This window comes from Cariama cristata, unplaced genomic scaffold (genome assembly GCF_000690535.1).
Source record: "Cariama cristata isolate BGI_N322 unplaced genomic scaffold, ASM69053v1 scaffold3750, whole genome shotgun sequence".
Taxonomy (NCBI): domain Eukaryota; kingdom Metazoa; phylum Chordata; class Aves; order Cariamiformes; family Cariamidae; genus Cariama; species Cariama cristata.
In genome coordinates, this window is record NW_009595085.1 from 20,159 (window position 1) to 38,909 (window position 18,751).

General features: G+C 35.9%; 1 protein-coding gene across 1 annotated transcript in view; it reads left to right on the plus strand.

Annotated features, from left to right (window-relative positions):
- Positions 1–18,751, plus strand: part of XPO4 (exportin 4) — a 41,374-nt gene that overhangs the window by 13,643 nt on the left and 8,980 nt on the right. The window contains exons 7-17 of the mRNA XM_009700465.1: positions 1,728–1,885; positions 2,158–2,332; positions 7,114–7,290; positions 9,486–9,628; positions 9,743–9,888; positions 11,207–11,384; positions 13,133–13,292; positions 14,933–15,102; positions 16,057–16,231; positions 17,345–17,638; positions 18,552–18,732. Of these exons, the coding sequence (XP_009698767.1) occupies positions 1,728–1,885; positions 2,158–2,332; positions 7,114–7,290; positions 9,486–9,628; positions 9,743–9,888; positions 11,207–11,384; positions 13,133–13,292; positions 14,933–15,102; positions 16,057–16,231; positions 17,345–17,638; positions 18,552–18,732 (1,957 nt within the window). The remainder of the gene's footprint in view (positions 1–1,727; positions 1,886–2,157; positions 2,333–7,113; positions 7,291–9,485; positions 9,629–9,742; positions 9,889–11,206; positions 11,385–13,132; positions 13,293–14,932; positions 15,103–16,056; positions 16,232–17,344; positions 17,639–18,551; positions 18,733–18,751) is intronic.

Below are 18,751 nucleotides of genomic sequence, written 5' to 3' on the forward strand. Positions count from 1 at the left end.
TTAGCTTATAAATTAATTTACTATGCTATGTTATCATGTGTTACATCTTTTGGGACCTGAGAATTCAGCATTCTCGGGCTGTTTTCATTTTTGCAAGGCAAAGAAATAATATACTCAAACCTTGGACGAAGTTGTTATTAGACAAAGTAAATGTAGCTCTCCGGTACTGCTAGAGAGTTATCTGATACGTGTTTGGATATGTACTTTGTTGGATTTTTTTTTATAAATTAGATTTTTTTTTTTTAAACTTTCTTTTTGACTACAAGTTTATCTGTTCCAGCAGTTTTGAAAAGGTGAAAAAATCACTGGCAGAACTCTTAGCAGCTCCACACAATCTGAACAGCTGTCTGGACTATCCAGACAGTTGCTACTGTCAGCTGTGAACCTCCACATGCAAATAACTTTTTGGCTTACATATTAACCCTTCCTCCCTTGTTTAATAGTATAAAGTTGTCAGAGATATCCATTTCTTTGGTTGGTTTACAATTACTTATTCATGATAAGAATAATGTTTTGAATAACATGCAGAATTGTTGTAATACATTTGCATTTTGCTTAACAGCAACCAAAACCCACCTGTATTTGATTATTTTTGAATGACTGCTAGCCAGGGCAGTACGCTGTCAGTTTTGGTTTTAGATTCCTGATTTGCAATGGTTGAGGCTTGTAGTATTAGTTTGCTATTTGAAGTAATGTAAGTGAGTGGTAGTAACTTATATTCATCTGATCTGAGAAATTTTAATAACCTTGCAAAAGTTGGCAGGACTGCCATGTTAAAGAGAGAGCCTTCAGTTCTAATCTCAGCCTAGTGTGGGACGTGTATTAGGAACGGTATTTCTGTTGCAGGGTTTGTTTCTCCTGCTAGTTTTATCTTTCAGAGATTAACTGTGCAGCTAACCCAGCTAGTTGTAAGTTGGATGAAGCTGCAACTATAACGCTACAGAGAAATAGTTAGTGCTTTAACTGTACTTTTATGTATAATATTGCTGAAATAATATAACTAAATTTGCTGCTGGGTGAAAAAGCTGTATTTATTTATTTCTTTATACAGTGTATCTTATGTGAAAAAGCAGAAGGCATAAGCCTAAGAAAATTCTTTAAATCCATACTTGACAATTAAAATCAGTGTGTGAAATATTAAGATTTGAATCTAGAAAGTCTCACCAGCAGAAGTAATGACATAACAGTTCGCAGAAATGTGGGAAGATTACTGTTGGCCTTGTATAATGTAAGGGGGTTGCCAAGGAAGTGATGCATTCATTTTTGTATATGTCTTCAGTGTTTACTTCTGCTAAAGAAGCATCTATATAATCTTGATTGAACTTGTTGACTAACTTTAGCAAGACTCCATAGCCTAGGCATAGTTAGCATAATAGAGATGACTGTCATTATTGCTGTTTTTAGAAGGAGCAGTATGTCTGACTAGCTGGCATCTGTTTCTCTCTTTAAGACATAACATTCAGTAGACAGTTCAATTTTCAACATGTAGGTGAGACTTAACTAAATCTTAGTTTCAGTGAGTTAATTCAAGGCTTGTGATTTTGTGAGCTGAGTCACAGTCTTGACATTTACGATGGTTTAGAGATTTGTAGAAACTCTTGCATTTTAGACTGAGTGGAAGTTATAGTAAGCTTTTTTTGGTGTGTGCTCTTTTGGATTGAGAGCCATGTGACTGTTGTAAGAACACCCTATTTTCCTGTATTATTAACTGTCTTGCTTCCTGAAAGGTACATCGAAAAATCAGAGAAGATACAGATATGGCCCAAGATTCCTTACAGTGTCTGGCACAGCTGGCATCTTTGCACGGGCCAGTCTTTCCCGATGAAGGTTCACAAGTTGATTACCTGGCACACTTCATTGAGGGATTACTGAATACTATCAATGGGTATGTATGCCTGCTCTCTAAATTTGGATGGCATCTTTGAATCTTTAGTTTGGAGTGTAGAGTATCTGTGTGGAGAACTGGTAGGGCTTGCTTATTTCTGGGTATAATTTGTGCTTACTGTTGGATTACTGAAATTAAGAAAAGGCAGTTTAAAGTAGGTGGTGCTTAAGTAATATGAAGTAGATTTATTGATTGAAAAGGTACCAACAAAATCAATTCACTTTTAGCATTTTTCTTAATGGCAAAAAACTAACTGCTATTTCTATCTATAGAATTGAAATAGAAGACTCTGAAGCAGTCGGAATTTCCAGTATTATCAGCAACCTGATAACGGTATTTCCTCGCAATATTTTAACTGCCATTCCAAATGAACTTTTTTCTTCATTTGTTAACTGCCTCGCACACCTCACCTGTTCTTTTGGAAGAAGTGCTGCCTTGGAAGAAGTGGTAAGTATCCCCTCTGAAATAGTAGGTAGTCTTTTGTTGTTGTTGTTGTTTTGGTTTTTTTCTGTTTGTGATAAGCATAAGTGACATGAGACTTTGGCTGTTTTATTAACTGTTATGAATTCAGTGGTTTTGTTCTAGATATTTCTGAAATCACATCTGAGAGGATTTTCTTTTTGTTTCAAACAACATAATGAACATAATTACACACTGTGTGCATCTTTCAAACTTTGTTTTGATTTCAAGCACTTGTTTCATATTTTCATTTTAAAAAGAATGGTTTCATTTAAAAATATTAAAGTCTTTAAATATTGCTGACCTGCTCTTGTAGGACTTCTCTGAAAACTGTTGTAGATAATGAATGAGCTGCAGTCCTGAAAGCTTAAAATGACTACATGAACATATGGACAGACTGAAACTTAACTGCTGTCAGTTCTGAGTCAGGAACTTCTGTTTTAAGTGAATGTAGCTGTTAAGACCTATTGTTAACCCCATATTTCTAAGCTGTTCAGATCATCCCTTCATTACTGACACAGTTCAAATGAGAATCCTGTGTACAAATCTAGCACAGTAATTCAGAGGATTTTTTTTGTTTGTTTACATATTTCAAACTTTGTAACATTAAAGAGCAGTTGGCATAGTCTAAGTCTTCTGCTTCTCAAAATTTCATTACAAATAAAAACTTTTAAGGAGACTTTCCTACTTTAAGGAAAAAAGTCCGTAAGAATTAAGGCAAATAATATTGAACTTGAGCTGTTTAAGTGCAGTAGCTATTGATTTAAAACGAGACTATCAAGATATTAGCCAATATTTCCCCATTATCATTAAAGTATGAATTCTTACCAGTTTTGCTATATTGCCTGCATTTAATTACCTGAGTTTGAAAATAATTATAGAAGTATTTAGTTCTAAAGTTGATGAATGTGTTTCTTTACCAGATATCACAGGTGTGTTAATTAGCATTCATTGCAGAGCATTAGATCATGTCTTTGCTGCAAGGTTAAAATGTATTACTTTCAACCCAGCAGTCACTTAAACTTTCAAGTGTGTTCATGTCTTAATCAAAAAACTGGTGATTAAATTTAGCATCTAAAATACAGCTACTTTCCAAACCTTATTGGTCAAAACTTGGCGACACCTTGCTTTTGAGATTTTGTAGTAGAACATTGAACATATGTTCTGGTGCTCACCAACACATTTAGGAATGCTCCTGAAGCCTTTATAGAAGAGATTCAGCAAAACCATAGGCACCTATCTTTTGAATTAAAGGGACTAAGGGGATGTTGTTTCCTCAATTAGCCTCTTGTTACTTCAGAGCTAGAATATGCAACCGTGCTTAATGAAAACAATGCTCAATATAACACCATTCAAAACACTTCATCTCTCAGCAAAAGCTTACGGTGGGCTTGTACCACTATCTGGTACAAAGTTTGCTTTGGAAGTGAGTGGCCAGTTATGCCTAGTAAGCTGTGGCCGCCTAACTTATATAAACCCATAGTTTTTGCTGAAGAAAGTCATTCCGGAATTAAACTAAAATGTTCTCAAATTCAGCAACATCAGAGAGAACACAAGATTTTTTTTTTTAAGAGATAATTTTCTCACTGTCCTTGAATCTTTAAATCATTCTGTGGAAAAGAAACATTACACCTTCACCCCTTACATTCTCATAGCTTTTACTGGTATTTCAACTTGATACTGTTTCTCTGGTTTCCAGGATGATACAGAATTCTGTGGTGATGGGCCTTCAAAAAAATAATTCTTATACTTTAACAGTGTGTCAGCAATAAGGCATGCTACTGAGACTTCTAAATGATTGCTGACTTTTTCCAGATGGCGTAATGATACTGTGTACTGTGCCTGTAGAAGTACTACTTGACATCCCTGAAAACGATCTTTTGGCTTAGGAATGTCCCAGCCATGGTTAATGCTTATTTCTTAGACTGCTTGTAGTTACACCTTCTCTGAGCTCATGTGCTGTCTGTAATTAAGAGCTCTTGATAGATAAAGTACTGTGTGCATTGGGCTCAGTAAAGTCCCCAGAGAATATTCCTGGAGCTGTTCGGAAATCTAAAGTGCAGCACAATGCAGGCAGGCGTACTCCTATAAGCTTTGCTGGTCAGAAAAGCTGTTTTTCCCCATATTTCTACCACTTCATATGCCAGCAGAACATCTCATGTGAACGTTGCAGAAACCCCGTCAGGCACAAGGAATTTACTTAGCTGAAGACCTGCTATGGAAACCGTCAAAGTTAGGAGGTCATGAACCTTAGAATGCGAACCACTTCAAAGCAGCTAATACTCATTTTCAACCAAGGGGGAAGAACCAACAATCCAAACATCATGTTCAAATGCTAGTTTACATTAACCTGCCTGTTGGGTTGGGGAGATTGGCTGAAGGAAGTTGAAACATTTGCCTGAATAGCTACACTGGTGGAGGGCAGTAAGCTTCAGCGATGCTGGAGGTTAGTTCATGGTGCAATTTGGACCAGTAATCTCTTCCTTTAATAGCACTGGGTGTGAGAGAAGAGGCTTGTCCACAGCTATACTTTGCCTGGCTCAACACTTAGTGCTTATCCAGAAGTAGAAATCAAATAGTCCATCTGAATTAGTGAAGAGTATGAACAGGACGTTGGATGAAAAGTCAAATAGAAATTATATCAAAGTCGTCTTTTTCTCAAAATGAATCTTAATGCACTGTTCCTGTTTCATGATTATTTTTTTTTTAAGTATCATGTGATGGGAGAGATTGTTCGAATTTGGTCCTGTCTGCTGTGCTTCCAACTCTTTCCAGCTTGTTGCTGCTTGACAGATTTTTAGAAGTGTTCTTTCTTCAAAGAGTCAGCACGCTCTGAAGGAAGAAGTACCAATTTTCTTTTCGTTTCCCATACTAGAGAAATTAAGCATCTTTGGTTTGATTTTACTGATTGTATCTTGCCTCTCCTGAAGATCCGAGTTCTGAACTGGGCTCTGCCATTGCTTCTGTTGGATCCATCGGAACAATTCAGCTCCCCAGTCTACAGCATGTCACTTACTTTACCTGTATGACATCTTTGGTAGGCCAGCTGTAGCTAATCTGAAATAAGGATTGGGAATTTTTAGTAAGGTTCCTTTGTGACTAAATTTGTTCAGTATGGATAAACTCTTTCTACTATTTAGGCACGTTCTCTATGCAGGCACTTATTAATCCTAGCTTCCTTATGAGAATACCATAAAGTGTTAAAACAATTTTTTTTTCATGGCATTAACTTCTGTATTACCTTCTCAAATAAATGAATTGGATAGATTTGAGTTCTTTGTAAAAAGACATGTCTGTTAATTTGTTTATGCTCTGAATTCTTATAATTTATTAAAAGTTATACGTAAGTTATATATGTAAATATATTACACACATGTCAAAATATTCCAGGATTGAATGACGGTATGAATTTGTGTGTCCTTGAGCCAAATTTTAAAGAGATATGTTGTGGTGTCCATTCTAAATGTGTGGCTTATGCTAGTGTCGAATACAATTTTTGAATCTCTCCTTGACATCTTCAGCTTTTGTTTTCACACTTGCATCAGTGTTTCCCATATTTTAACTTCTGTAAATATGACCACTTTGCAGTTATGAAACAATGCTGTGAAGCTATCTTGAAATGCTTCCAATGTGCTATCAGTTTTCCCTCTTAATCGGTCATCTAGCCAATGTTTTCTTTTCCTTGCCTGTTCATCCAGCTGTGTTTAACTTCACTGAAAGTCAGGAATTCTGTCTGGAGCATGATTAAGGCCTTAACATCTCTTTATTTCATCATGCAATCATTTTACTAAGCTCTGCTATCTCAAAGTAACTTTTGTGAACAATCCTGTTGGTTAAAACTTTTTGGAGGAAAAAAATCTCCTGCTTCAGCAGCGTGTTTATCCGTACAGTCACACTTCAGTTATTTGAAGTTGGATGTATTTACTAAAGTTCAATTTTTGCATTAAATCAAAAAGTTGATAGGTACATTAAACATACTTTAAAAAGGAAATGGCCTCTTTGCTATTTGGGTTCTTTAGTTTGCCTGTAACCCAGGACTTTGTTTTTCAGATACATTATTGTCTTTTGCAACTTATGTACTACATAGAAACACATATGGGTAACTGAAAACATAAAGCATCAATTAAAATGCACTAAGCCATTGGAGGTGCAGGCTTATTCTGTGGAATTCTGCTTTTGTTTGTTTGTTCATAGAATGAGAAGTTGTGTATTATCATCAAAACTGGCTACCTGTAGTAAGGTTTCTTGAACACGTGCAATCTTACAGTGACTTCCTCTGGAACAGACAATCGTCATCTTTTTTTTCTCTCTTTATTTCAGAAATAGTGGAATACATGTAAATATATATGCACCTGTTCTATATTTGTCTTTAATTAAAAAGAAATTACTCAATTCTTTGTTGTTACTAATAAGAGCTCAGAAGCTTGACATCTTTGAGGTAAAAGCTCAGTAGCTCCTGTGTCTAGGTAATTATGCATTAAAGGCTTAATTTAAGACTTTTGGTTTTGAACATCAGATGAAGAGAAATAGCTAAACACTTTGACAGTTTTTTAAAGCCTACCAAGCATGAAAGGTGCACTGACCTTTTCGATGCGTTGCGTCAGTTCATTCTGATATTTTCTTGGCTATCCTTAGATGGGGTTTGTGACTGATTTTATTTTTTTTTTTGTTTCAGCATCAGAACATCTGTTAAATAATGAATATAAGTATGTTCCTCTGGTTTAGTTTAGGAATAAGATTTTTATTTTGTTTCTTTTCATCTCTTACAGCTTGACAAAGATGACATGGTATATATGGAAGCGTATGATAAGTTGCTGGAATCTTGGCTTACTTTGGTACAAGATGACAAACATTTCCATAAGGGTTTTTTTACCCAACATGCTGTTCAGGTCTTTAATTCCTATATTCAGTGCCATCTAGCTGCTCCTGATGGTACAAGGAATTTGGTAAGCCCTCATTCTAGTAGTTCTTGATGATGATATATAGTAACTAGCCCATGTCTTTTGGTGTGTGCTATATTATGTAGCTCAAGGGAGGTAGCATAATATTACTATTTGTGAGTTTGGAAGTGAAAAATTTGCTGAATTTGTTACTTAGTGGTCATTTTCCAATCTGTTTCACTCATTCTGAAGAGGAAATAAAGGAATACAAAGTTAGAAATCAGTTTAAAAAAAGAAGAAAACATGTTGCTCAAATCAATGTGTGTCTTACTGTTCTTCCCACAGATGCAATGACTAAACTTTTGACCATTCTTCTCTGCATTAGGGTCCTAGTTAAAATGCCTAATGAAATTGGAAGCCTTTTATACAGTTGTTACCTTCCATACCTTATCTTCAAAGTGTACTTTTGAAGTATAATTGACGTGCATAAATATCTGAAAAAATATAGAATTATGATGCTCAGACTAGAAGAAACTTGCAATATTATGTTGGTTTTTTGGATTAAATGAGGTCCCAATTGAATTTTTGAGGTGACTGTTCTGAGAAAACCTAAAAGTACCTCAAGTATCTCTTGAACCACTGAGAAAGCAAGCAGATCAGTCTCTTTACCAGGAGTCTTACTAAAACAGATTCTGTTACAGAAAGTTGCATGTAGGTGTTGGATGAATTAATTCTTGCATAGATTCAATGCAATAACTGTATAGAATCTCTCTTTAATTGATGCTGTGCAAAGATCTCTGAGATACCTCATTCTGAAAAGCACTGTATAAAACTTAATTCTGCTATCTTAACATGTAACAGATGGTAATAACAGTGCCAAAACAGAGAGAAATATTTCACAGGAGAAATTTGAATTCATATCAGGCGGTCTTGACATAACTTGTATACACAGGTTAATTCATGTCATTCTGTGAGATAAGTCATTTATCCCATGGGTAACCTTTTAAAAGCCACAGCTGGCATTTTAGAATGCTTCTTGTTCAATATCAAAGCAGTAACGGGAACTTTCAGTCTCTGCTTTGAGAGGAGAGGCTCACCCTTCAGTAAACAGCTGCAACTTTGAAGTTGCCAGAAGAGAATGATTTGCTGGGTTGCATAAAGAAAAGATGGGTTAAAAGCACTTTTGGATAAGGAGTTGTGTGTGGATTCAGTTTTCCAGAGCCTTTATAGAAACAGAGCAGACTGATAGCTTTCTCTGTCACTTGTATTTTACTTCTTTAGTTGTGTAAATTTTGTGATTCTTTAAGAGATTTCTAAAAACATTTTTAACATCGATCCTTGTTTTCTGCATATCATGATTCATCTCTTCAAGGAATAAGGTCTGATGATTATTTAAGTAGCTTTATAACCCAGCCAAGATAGGCTTTGAGAAATCAAACAGTGCGACTTCTACATCAGCAAGAAATAAAACTGAGGAGATGATGATGATGATTATTACTATTATTATGAGTCTTCTATTTTCCTGAGGTTATAGCATTTACTTTTTAAAGCTTTTTCCCCTCAAACAATGGATTATGGAATATCTTTAATGAAAAAGATGATTTTCATTTCATCATGAAAAATACTACCTACTAGGTGATTTATGTAAGATTTCAGACAACTGATAACAATATCTTTGACTAATGAATAGGGGAAGGCGTGGAAGTTCCAGTATTTAAAATGGTTCTTGGTCTACTATATATGTGATTTGAAATGCCAACATACTTCAGCTATCTTCTGACCACTGGGTTTGCAGTTCTTCTCTGTGAGCCATGCAGTACCTTATATTGTACTTCTAGCAGTGGATGCTCAACAGCTGATTTACATGCCCTGTGGTGTAAAGAAGCTGTTTTGCTATTGTCCATCCTGTGCTTATCCTATTAATAACAAGTATCAATTTTTGTAACTCTTATACTTGATTCTTTTCAGAAACAGTGAATCTTCTGACTTGAGAGCACTATTGGAAATTGTAGCAAATATACAATTAACTGAATGTGGCATTTTGCTAATGAGTTTGTGAAATGCTGATTTTAAACCAATATGAAGCCATGTTTACTCCTCTGTTTAACTCTTCTGTGTCTAATTTAGTACGAGTCTGTTGTTCATCCATGCAAAACACCTTGAAAGAAAAAGCCAAAATAATGTAGAAAATTGTGGTGGTGATAAAATTTAACAAATATAACACTAACTGCTTGCTTCAAATTTTGTTGAAATAACCAAAGACTGCCAATGGTGTGGCCTCTCGGGAAGAAGAAGAAATAAGTGAACTGCAGGAAGATGACAGAGACCAGTTCTGTGACCAGTTGGCCAGCGTAGGCATGCTGGGGAGAATAGCTGCAGAACACTGTATACCTCTTCTTACAAGGTACAAAATAAATAGTCATGAATGCAAATCAATAAAGCCATCACATATGAAAAACCTGACTTTGCCGAAACAATTTAAAAACAGTGAAGTTATTTTATTGTTTTTTGTCCACAGTTTATTAGAAGACCGAGTGACAAGGCTCCATGGTCAGTTGCAAAGACACCAGCAGCAGTTACTTGCCTCACCAGCATCAGGCTCAATTGACAATAAAGTGCTTGATGACCTGTATGAGGATATTCATTGGCTTATTTTAGTCACAGGTTAGTGAACAGCTTTAAAGAGTACTTGTCCTGGTATTCTGCTTGCAGCTGGAACACCTCAGGAGAAAAAAATTCCTTGTATGTCAACTACTCTGACTATAAATTTTATCCTTTATGAGGCTTTCATCTTACATACACTACTTGCAAAGTCTTTGTTTTACTTTCATCTGCCTTGAGTAACACGAACGTTATCTTTAATAGATTGATGAAATCTTTACATGACGTAATGTCCTTTGGAAATTCCCACAACTAATTTGGTTATAGATTTTTGAGATGTGTTATTAGTCAACCTATTAAGAAATTAGTCTGTTCATGATATCAGTTGTATTGTCTGGGGGCACATGACTTTATAAGGGAATCAACATGAGATCAGGATAACGGTATTACTCAGTCGTGGCAAAGAATCAAGTAAGTTCCAGAATCTCTCAGTGCTGATGATCCAGCTCCTGGCATTTTGTTATGTTTCAGGGAACTTGCATTTAGAACCTTTTTGGTTTTGATTTTTAGATGGAACTATCTTACATCTGTTTGCAAAACATAAATAAGACAGTGTCTGTACTTTGTTAGGAGAAATGTATACTTTATGAAATATTTTCTGGGATCTTTTTGAACATCTGATATTTTAGTCGCTCTCAGATGTTGACGTGAATGTGTTTATGATATTTGTTTTATCACTGTGGGATGGACTTTGTACTTGTAGCTCACAGATGGTTATGAGATCAGACATTGAAAACTGCAACTAAAGCTGGAATGAATATTAATTATCTGGACACCAGTGTATTGTATAAAAACCCATACTTCACCTGATGTGCAGTTACTATGCAAGGAAAACTTTATTATAGCGCACATGCTTTGTGTCTGAAAGCCTCTGACAAATTTGAAATGTTAGTAGAACCAAAGTCCCAATTGAGGTGGACTCAGTGGGGAAGCTGTAAAATCAAGGCTTCATTTATCACACAACAGAAGAAGAAAAATGTGACAACAAAATGTTGTTTGGGTTTTTTCCCCTCAGTAGTTGAATTGACTGTAGTACTTTTACATGAAGCAAAGCTTATATCTTTTTTTATGTTATTTGTTTTTTAATTTGGTGGTTTCTTTTCCAGTCTTGGTTTCTTGTCACTTTAGGTTCTTCTCTACTTGAATGGCTTTAAGGATTCTGAAGTTAACTTACATGTATTTAAACAGTGTTAGTCAGGGTTTGTACAAACATTTTATTCTGGTGTCATGTCTGCAGTTAAGCCAATGGATTCTCTAGTCAAAAAGCCCTAAGCTAACCTAGGGTAGAAAGTTGTGATGACTCTTTCTTTTTTAATGTAAGGCTACCTCTTGGCTAATGATACTCAGGGAGAGACTCCGCTAATACCTCCAGAAGTAATGGAATATTCCATTAAACATTCAGCTGAGGTTGACATCAATACAACACTTCAGATTCTGGGATCTCCAGGAGAAAAGGCCTCTTCCATCCCAGGGTACAACAGAACTGATTCTGTAATTAGGTAAGGATGCATCTCGTGCTATTAAGTATGTGAAATGCTTTCTCAGAAGAAAAAAGTGAGAATGTGAGTGGACTTCTGTGAATTTGAAAAGTAAAAGAGCAACATGTAAACACTGAACATTGGAAAAGAAATGTCTCTTTCAACTAGTATTAAAGTAAGGGCAAAAAAATTACAAGAATGATTTTATAACAGACATATTAAGGCAATGCTGTAAAAGGGATTAAGAAAAGACAGGTGAAGTGATTTATTTTTTTTTTAAGGTAGAGAAAGTCAGAGTAGATTAGATACAGATAATATTTCAAGTCAAGGTGATCAAGGACCCATGTCAAGGACTGAGAAGAAAAATGAGAGTAAGGTATCGAAACAGATAAAACTGAGTCAAGACGGGAAGGCTGAAATGACTAGATTGAGCTAATAGTCTTAACAGATGGCATGAGCCAAGGTCTTGGAAATCAACAGAAATGTTTTTATATCTCTACTGAAAACCCATCTTTGATCTATTTGTTCCAGAAAATCCTTACAATTACTTAAATTACTAAAACATTGGTAGATCAAAATCTTTAGATAATATGCTATATAATAATTCATTCAGCATGTGTACAGCTTAAACAAACGCTTTCCAGAGCATCAGTGAGCTTGTCTACTTTGAACATGAGTTACTGCCCAAGCTCGGCAGTAGCAGCAAAACTGGTCCTCAGTGTGGGAGGAATTGTGATTTATGTTACATGTATCACTGTTAGCTTATAAAAAGAGCAGGAGAGGGGATTTCCATTCTCTTTTTGCAAGAAGGCTGATGCCCACAAAGGACTCCTCAATTTGAATCCTCACACTTCAGAAAATTGCTTTGCGCTTTTAATGGACATGGAAGATTCTTCACCCAAGATTAGTTGTTGTGTACTTAATGTTTTCTTCTTCTGGAAAAGGCTAGAAAAAATAGGTGTTCATTAGCAATGATGTGCCTAAGGTTTAGAAGTTTGAATACTGCTCATTGATACTATTGGCAGCTTCAAGAAGTGGCCATCAAACAGGATTTCTTGATGCAGTGTCTCAGTGGTGATGGGAATAAAACCAGATCTAAATAAGGAGAGATTTGAGGCTCTGAAACATCTTCAAGAAACAGACCGCTGTCAGCTTCTGAATTCCTTGTACGCTATGATGTTCTTGCCAAGTTTGATTGGTATACTACAAAAGCTAATATTTAATGTAGTTTCATGGGCTGATTGTATTAATGCAATCACCTGGTGATCTGCTATTTCAGACTTTCTCTGCAGCAATGAAACAGAGAAATAACTGGTCATTTCTGTATTTGTGCTTTAGTGTGCATCACACTGCAAAATCTGCACAATTAGGACCCGCTTGGTCACTAAGCTTGATGGTACAAGGAAGGGAGAATCAGTTTTTCAAAAAAGCTTTTCAAGCACTCCAAGTAGTAGTCCGTTTGTGTTCGTTCCCTTGATGTCAGAGTGCTTGTGAGGATTCTTTGTTACAGTAATTTTGATGTCAGAGATGATCACCTTATCTTTTAATGCATATTCTGACTTTTTGGAGGATATTTGCCAGTCTGTCTTGTCTCTGTCCTTGCATTTAAAGAACCAATAAATTCAGGGGCTTTTTACTTCATTAGAGTTGAACTGCTTTGTGTTATCCTGTTCCTTCTGTAATGTTTCATGAAAAATGAAAGTGTTTGCTAGTCGCATTCCTTCTCCAAAAACCACTCTCGGCATCCTCATCGTATTTTAAATCTGCAGGTTGTTATCTGCTATTTTAAGAGTGTCCGAAGTAGAATCTAGAGCAATAAGGGCAAATCTCACGCACCTCCTGAGCCCCCAGATGGGCAAAGATATTGTATGGTTCCTCAAGCGTTGGGCAAAGACTTACCTCCTAGTAGATGAAAAGCTGTATGATCAGGTAAGGATATAACTTCTATGAATTAATTGGTGAGTATTAGCAATAATATTATCCTATGAATGCAGATGTCAGTGTAGCTATTTTAAAGTGCATTTTTAACATTAAATGGGTTGTGGTTTATTTTGGAATTTGTTTGACAGTTGATGTTTGCTTTAGTTTTTTAATTAGAAACAGAAGTTGCACATTTTGGTGCAAACGTGATTTTTTTTTTTTTTTGGTAGCCATTGCCGTAGCAGAATAGCATAGCGTGGTCTCAGACTGCATAGTGGGTAAAAGTCACTGACTACAGCAATTTTATAAACTCCTTCTTGCTATCCATCAGATCTTACAGTTCATCTGTAATACAGTGGTTGTCCTTGATGGGTGATTTAGTGAGTAACCTCGTCATGATTCTGAATTAGATACTTAACACCATCACAAGGTAGTATACATTAGCTAATGTCAGGCTACTTTCTCTCCTCTCCCCATTCTCATACGTTCTTATTGTATGATCATGATTTCAATGGTGCGTTCTTTGTAAAGGGCAACTTCTTACCGTGTTTGGACAGCACTAATCATGATTAGACCTTGATCCTGATTTTGCTTATCAAACTAACTGTAATCCAACTAGCTGATGGAGACCACTCATCCTGAGGAGGTCCTGTTGGCTCTGCCGTTGGAGAAGGAAGCCTCCTCCTCCTCCCCTTTATTTCCACTGTTGAAGCAACTAAGAATACTAACGCTTCAGGAGGCCCCTCCTTAACAAAAATAGGTATTCCATAGACTTGTTAATATTTGGAATCCTATTATTCAGCTTGTAATTACAGCAGAGCTAAGAATTTGTAAAGGTACCAGTTGGGGAAGAATTGGAGAGCATGTAAGCAGATCTGCATCAGAAACAATGTGAAGAAACAGAGTATATAGGAAATGCACATGTTTAGTTTGTGTTGATAATGTGAAAGTGATTGAAACCTCTATTTAAACCTTATGCTCAGCCATGTATATATCATGAGTTTTAAAGTTAGAAATGTTAGCGGTGTGCCTACAGGAAGCCCTTGCACGGTTCTTACAAAATCCTTGGATTTCACTCTTGAGAAACTTGTTTTAAAGATAGGAGAACAGCCAAATTCAAGGAAGCATATTTTAATGTGCCAGGACCAGAATGTGACATCTTTCCTAAAAATGTAGGTTGAAGGAACAATCTGCAGAAAGCAGATGCAGAAAAATTGCCATGAAAATAAATTTTAGTAAGATTCGGTCTAGATCAACAGCTAGGTTTATTTCTAATAATTTTTATCACTGAATTTTGAGGAATTTTATTGTAAATTCACAGAAACACTTTTTGGGAGATGATTTGGGGATCTTTCTTTTAATTTTTAAAGCTTTTGAATTTTTGTTGGCCTTAAAAGCTAGACATACTCAAACCTGATTTTATAATGAGGTTGAAACTTCTTTGTTTTAGGTCTTGTGCTTAAAATTGCAAGATAAATTTGGCAAAGATTTTTCTGTTACAGGTATTCTTTGCCTTTGTCTATATAACATTTGTGTATTTTAAGTAGGGAAGAAGTGACAGCCTGAAAAGAATTTGCTGACAATGATTACCATACACTTTGGGGTTCTGGCTTCTGTAAAACTCACTCATTTTAATGCTTTTCTTATAGATAAGTCTGCCATTTAGTACAGCATTTGGTGCTGATACAGAGGGTTCCCAGTGGATTGTGGGTTACCTTTTAGAAAAAGTGATCAGTAACCTGGCAGTGTGGAGTTCAGAGCAGGACCTTGCAAATGATACTGTACAACTGCTAGTAACATTAGTGGAAAGGAGAGAGCGGTAAGTTGCTATACCTCTGGAAGTCAAAAAATTTCTTTTGCTTCCTTTAAATTTTTTTGGCCAAAGTAATCTGGATATAGGGCACTTCATATTCATGTCTCTGTAAGTCTAATTACTTTAGTAACGTACTATAAATGAAAAAAATTGTCCGACCAAGTGAGGAGTGAGACCTATATTTGACAAAACATAGCCTAATTCTTACTATTGTTTAGAAATGCACTCTCCTTCCCTTACCTTTGTGCCTCACTCTTAAAACAGTGAGAAAGCAAAACTCTCCTGGTCTCCACTCTTATTGCAAGGATTTTTGCATTGTTGTTTATTTTTGTTGAACAAGTTCTTCCGGATTAACAGTTCCGATACTGGCTAAGCCAAACACAAAAAATGTGTTTTGTAAACATACAAAATTTATTAAAAAAACAAATCCAGGATTTGGTGGATTCAGAGAAATTACAAAGTTTTCTTTGGTATTACAAACAGTGAAGCAGAAAATTCTTGAATGTTTTACTTTTGTAAATTGACCTGCAATTATACTTGCAATCATGCGTTCACAGTCTGCTGAAAGACTGTTCTGAAGTTTGAGGATTTAAACACTTCAGGAATTTTCTTCTTAAACCCACAGGAGCTAGTTTTGGAATAAACTGCTTATATTGTCATCACATAATGAGACTAAGCTTTTAATCCATGCAATATGTCCATTAACTCTTTGTGTGTATGTGTGTAAAACTAAAGCACTTCCCTGCTTTTCTCGCCTATGAATTGAGCTATTTTCAGAGTCTATACTTTAGAAATCTTAGAGGTGAGGTATTAATAAGATGAAAGTCAAAAGGCGATTTAGCCTTAGAATAAAATAATTTTTTTAAAAAACATAATCTTCTGACAACTGCTAGCAACCTGATGTCCTCTGTTCAAGCAATTTTGTCAAGTCTTTAATTAAACTGTTTTTCCCTCTTTTAGGGCAAACTTAGTTATTCAGTGTGAAAATTGGTGGAATTTAGCTAAGCAATTTGCAAGGCGAAGCCCTCCTCTTCACTATTTGTCCAGTTCTGTGCAGAGAACACTAATGAAAGCCTTAGTTTTAGGAGGTTTTGCTCATATGGATACGGAAACAAAGCAACAATACTGGACAGAGGTAAGCTATTTTGATGCTTCTGTTACCTTCATTTTAGCAAGTAGTACAAACAAGTTAGTTTAGGGAATTTTATGGTGACACAAAATTAACTTGTACAGAATCTGTTGGTTTTGATATTGATAATTTTTTTAATTACTCTCTCTTTGAAGGTCAGTAATTGTATGGCACCCATGAGCTGCCAAAAATTCTATCTAAAACATCACCACCTAAAGAGAAACAACTAATAATTACCTGAAGGATTCATGACAGAGCCACTATAGCAGTACGCTTGAAAGAGACTATTATAAAATGTTAAGAATTTCCCTTGGAACTGTGTCATTTCTTCCTTTCATTTTAATTTGGTAGTGTTATGAATTATGCAATTATTCGCTTAATAATAATGACAGTGAGTAAAAAGCTCATGTAATGAAGAGCCTGGACCAGCTTTTTGTGCTCTGGCTCCACTAAAGCTCAAGTATTTAATATCAGAAAGGTTGGTGCTAGAAAGTGGCTGAAATGTGATCGGGAAGCACCACATGAGTTTGTAAAGCATTGGCCTTCTGAGAGAACCTTGCTTTTATTAGCAAAGCTATAAAATTAGTGATTGAAGGTGAGACTATAATGCACTGGAAGTAATTGGGAAAAACAATTCACTATTTTTTATAGAAGTTTAGCGATGTTTGGAACCATTTTATAATTACAAAAGAGGTTGTGCTATTGAGAATCATAATATGACAAAGATAATTGTGAACATGAATCTTAATGCTTTCATTGATGAACTGTAACAATCTTTTTCCCCTAATACTGAATTTGGAAGAGAATCAAATAGTGTGAGCCAGAGAAAATTGTTGTCATTTGTTTAAACACTACAAAATAACATAAAATATTTATGGAGGTGCTGATCTTGAAACCAGCCTGCAAGTGATGACAGATAATGAGGATCACTAATCACTACCACTTCAGCTTACATTGATGTGAACCGATAATAACGTAATTGAGCTGTTGGAAACTGGAAGTTATTGATTCTTGTACTGCCGTGCCAAAAGCAGCCCACGAGCTTACTAAATTACTTAAACCTCATATCTCATATAATAGTATGCTTATCTTAATGTGACTTTTCTAAAAAATTTCAAGGTTCTTCAGCCACTTCAGCAGCGATTCTTGAATGTGATAAACCAAGAAAACTTTCAGCAGATCTGTCAGGAGGAGGAAGTGAAACAGGAGATCACTGCTACATTAGAAGCGCTTTGTGGCATTGCTGAGGCTACCCAGATTGATAACGTAGCAATTCTCTTCAATTTCCTAATGGACTTCCTTAATAATTGCATTGGATTAATGGAAGTATACAAAAACACACCAGAGACTGTTAATCTCATAATAGAAGTCTTTGTTGAAGTTGCACATAAACAAATTTGCTATCTTGGAGAGGTAAATACAACCAGGAGGGGGAGGAGGGGAAGAGTATGTGTGTGTGTACATGTGTATACAGTGCTATCCCTTAAACAAAATAAAGTGTAGTGATTTTTAGATTCTATAGAGAAAGAAATGCTATGTGGTCAGATCTGTTAGAGGACTTCCTTTGTTTAAAAACATACACTTGCAGAGATTAAAAGCAGGACATCTAGACTGTTCTTATACCAATAAACTTAACCACAACTCATCACTAGTCTAACTCCTATGCATGGGTAGCAAAAGAGTGCAGACTGTGTTGAGTATTTATTTATTTTTTTTTAACAATATCAAACTTCTTTGAAGGCCACTGTAGGAGGATTGCAGCCCTGTTTTATGTGACAAGTGTATACCATAGAGACACTGCCTTGGCCCTAAACAAGGCATTGATAGATACCAAGAAGTTAACGTGTAAAATGTGCCAGTGCAGCACACTTACATCTTTGCTCTGTTGGTTAATTTTGCTTTCGCATCTAGAAGGATTCCTGCTTATTCCAAACTGGGTATGCATAAGCAGTGTTTTGTGGCTCCAAACTTTGGTGGCTGAAGTGAGTCCTCAGGGGATTTTGTTGGTAATCTAGTTTGTGAGCTTAGTGAGATGGGTCAGCATGTCTCGAGCCACTTTTGTCTTTTTTTGGGTTAAGATTGAGGAATTGGCAAAAGTGGTGTTCTGCTGTCTCAATCAGTAGCACATCAATATATGGCTGTAAGTGGCCTTTATTGTTTAAAGTGGCTGTATCCTTGATGATTTTGTGTGCAGTTGCTACGAAAAGTGCTTATATAACCAAAATGAAAATCTCGAGGTATCATCAACCAAGTAACGCCATCTTAAAACAAAGAGTGTCACTTCCAGCATATGGAAGTTTTCTTATTATCTAACATTGTTTTATAGGCCAAAGCCATGAACTTGTATGAGGCCTGCCTCACTCTGCTCCAGGTGTATTCCAAGAATAATCTAGGTCGACAACGGATAGATGTTACAGCAGAAGAAGACCAGTACCAGGATCTCCTTCTTATTATGGAGCTGCTCACTAATCTTCTATCGAAAGAATTCATAGATTTCAGTGATACAGGTATGAAGGAATTGATAAC